This window comes from Salvelinus sp. IW2-2015, linkage group LG4q.1:29 (genome assembly GCF_002910315.2).
Source record: "Salvelinus sp. IW2-2015 linkage group LG4q.1:29, ASM291031v2, whole genome shotgun sequence".
Lineage (NCBI taxonomy): Eukaryota > Metazoa > Chordata > Actinopteri > Salmoniformes > Salmonidae > Salvelinus > Salvelinus sp. IW2-2015.
This window is the reverse complement of record NC_036842.1, coordinates 57,519,973-57,523,112: the sequence shown is the minus strand read 5'-3', so window position 1 is coordinate 57,523,112 and position 3,140 is coordinate 57,519,973. Positions and strand designations below refer to the sequence as shown.

The following is a 3,140-nucleotide window of genomic DNA, read 5'->3' as shown; positions in this document are numbered from 1 at the left end:
TGAGCCTGCTTCTGGCCCTGCCCTGGCCCCGAACTACCCAGTCTGCCTGGCTGAGCCTGCTCTGGCCCTGCCCTGGCCCCACTACCCCCAGTCTGCCTGGCTGAGCCTGCTCTGGCCCTGCCCTGGCCCCACTACACTGATATACTGTTGTTATGTTTATCGGGACTCATTGCATGACTAAGAGTTATTTGCGTTAAGGGGCCCCTAAATAAAGAAGTGCATGTGTTGGGGGGTGGTGTGTGTGTGACACAGGGGTGGTAAAGCGTACCATGGTTTCCCCTGGACATTTGACAGGCCACATTTTAATTTACTGGACATTTGAGAAATCTGCCGGACCCATATGCATTGGGTGCTTAACTACCATATGTCAATCTACTATCCCCCATAGTACAAAAGTTTACCTATTCTATTGGTCAGATTGTCAAGAAAGAACTAGCCTGTTCCAAACAGACTCTGGGACAGTTGTGGGAAGATGGATCCCAAATTCATACAACCAGTAGGTCTAGAATACATAAAAATAACTTTAAAAAGCAATGATTCTGATGAAACAGATCACAATGTATAGCTTCAAATGTTGATGAACTGCTATTTATTCACATTATAAGCGCAGCATTGCGCACAAGGCAGGAGGCTACGTGCGAATGTCTGTTACATAATGCAATTATCGGAAAACACAGTCAAAAAGGGCACCGCACATGCGAGCGTTTTCATGTGACAGAGATGAAAATAGCCTTTAGAAATGTAGAACGGAGATCTAGTAGGCTCCTCTGAAGCGAAGTAAGACATGCCTCATAACATGTATAGAAAGGTTCATATTTCAAACAATTAAGTCCATGTTTTCAGAAATGCATAGGCTACTGCTTCCAGCCGTCCGTTGCTGTTGGAGATGCTGTGTTGTTGTTTTTCAGAAAAAGGCGTAGATAAGGAATACCACACTGTGGGAGCCAGACTGATCCGCCTGGAGGATAAGGTAAGAACAGCTCTTGTGTGTCCGTGCTCATGTGTATGTGAGACTGTGTGTGTGTGTGTGTGTGTGTGTGTGTGTGTGTGTGTGTGTGTGTGTGTGTGTGTGTGTGTGTGTGTGTGTGTGTGTGTGTGTGTGTGTGTGTGTGTGTGTGTGTTGTGTGTGTGTGTGTGTGTGTGTGTGTGTGTGTGTGTGTGCCCACGCTAGCATGTTTGTGTGTGTGATGGAATCTTTTCCACAGTATGTGTTATGGCTGGTTTCGGCCCATGACTGAGCCGTTAAACAAATACCTCCTCTTCTCTAGTGATGCGTACGTGACACACGAGGTGTTCTTTTTCTGTTCATTCACATCTCCTCAGGGTTTCTATGCTTTACCAACGACCCTCTACCCTCTGTCCTCTACAACAGTGGGTCCAAAACTGTGGGGCAACGCGCCGTACATCTTTCTTTAAGGAACTCAGTCCGGCTTTCAACTTAGTCTCCTTTTCTCTGCACCCCATGACAAATGTGTAGAATTGCAGGAAATAAGCTTTAAACCATCAACATTTTCTCTCCGCCGACCAGAGAGTTGTGAACAGTTTGTGTTATGAACAGTGCTTGTGCCCATAGAAATAAGGCGGGGGATGCTAGAAAGGGGGCCTGAGTGAAAACCCCTGGTCTACAACAACAAGTTATATTGTGACGACGGTGGGTTGTGACTTGTTTTTGTGTTTCCATGCCAAAAAGGCATTCTAATACAAGCTAAAGGGAGAGAGCACACACACATCCCTCTGGTCCTCAGTGGAGCATGGCCAATAGGCAGCAGCTGTGTTATGTGCTGTAACCAGGCGTGACCCGCTAGGCAGAGTGGACCGGGAAGTGCCACCATGTGATGCCTGCCTGATCCCCAGTCATCAAAATCAAATCAAGTTGTATTCGTCACATGCTTGTGGACTGTGGACTAACAGTGAAATGCTTATGGGCCCTTCCCTACAACGCAGAGAGAAAGAAAATAGAGAAATAATAGAAAAGTTAAACAGGTAATAATAAAAGTTATAATAGATACATAATGAGTAATGATAACTTGGCTGTCTATACACAAGGGAGACCAGTACTGAGTCGATGTGCAGGAGTACGCGGTAACTGAGGTAGATATGCACACATACTAGAAATAAAGATATGTACAAGGAATAAAGTAGCAGATAGTAAACAGTACCACCTCATTGCACACCAGGGACCAATTTGTACCACCGTTGGTTGGTCCGACTGGAGCCTGCGGGCCGTGATGTGGTGCCCACTGCAGTCCTGTGACTGTGAGCATGTGTGCTGGCTTTCACTCGCGTCGGGAACCTTTGTTTTTCCGCTCAGGGAAGTCTCACAGGACAACAATACGGCTGGCATGGGAGCCATTAGCCTGTCTGTCATTTAGAGCTCTGCTTCCCTAGAAGCTCAGAGAGAAATTGAGTGTGTGTGTTGTGTCTTGTGTGTGTGCAGTTCAATGATTTTCTCCATTTTACCATGGTTTTTGCTATAGATATTGAATTTTGGCTCGTGGCTCCATGTCTACTATAATGCATGAGTGAAAGGACACAGCTCTCCAAACCCTCTGCTCTTGACAGGAGTGAAATGATCCTGAACTAAAGACTAACCCTACAGAGAGGAAAGGAGATTGAGTTCTGGCCCATTTGCTGTCCGTGCACGTTGTGATCTCAATCTCCTGTTTGGTAACATAAACCTCACTTTATAAAACACCCTCGCTGTCCCTCCTGCATCCTGTGGCACACAGCAAACCAACCTGACGGAAAGGTTCCTAATTAGCAGACCAGTTCAGGGGAAATCGCCGATCAGAGCAGCAGGCAGCAGCAGCCTAGCGTGAGGAAACTAAAGCCCCCAAAACAAATGTGGCTCCAATCACTGCATGCTCCCCGAGTACCAATATGAATAGCGTTTTGCATGACTCGTAGGAGAGTTGCCATGGTGACCGATTCCACACAGCGGTAGCAAAAAAAGAACAGCAAAAACATGTGATACCCTCACTCGGCCTGTAATGACTGTTTTCTGTGTGTGTCCTCTCATATTATGGTTCTAGTCATGTGAATCTCTTGTTTTGATGGGCCCACGGCGGCCAGGGGCCAGCACACCTGTTGGGCTGAGAGAGGGGGGTGGTTCCAGTGCTGTGCCCCCGGCCAGCAGGTGG

At 47.0% G+C, this 3,140-nt stretch overlaps 1 protein-coding gene across 1 annotated transcript in view; it reads left to right on the top strand.

Annotated features, from left to right (window-relative positions):
- The window catches only part of LOC111960961 (potassium voltage-gated channel subfamily KQT member 1-like), a 249,406-nt gene that overhangs the window by 155,556 nt on the left and 90,710 nt on the right, over positions 1-3,140 (top strand). The window contains exon 18 of the mRNA XM_070443012.1: positions 909-970. Within this exon, the coding sequence (XP_070299113.1) occupies positions 909-970 (62 nt within the window). The remainder of the gene's footprint in view (positions 1-908; positions 971-3,140) is intronic.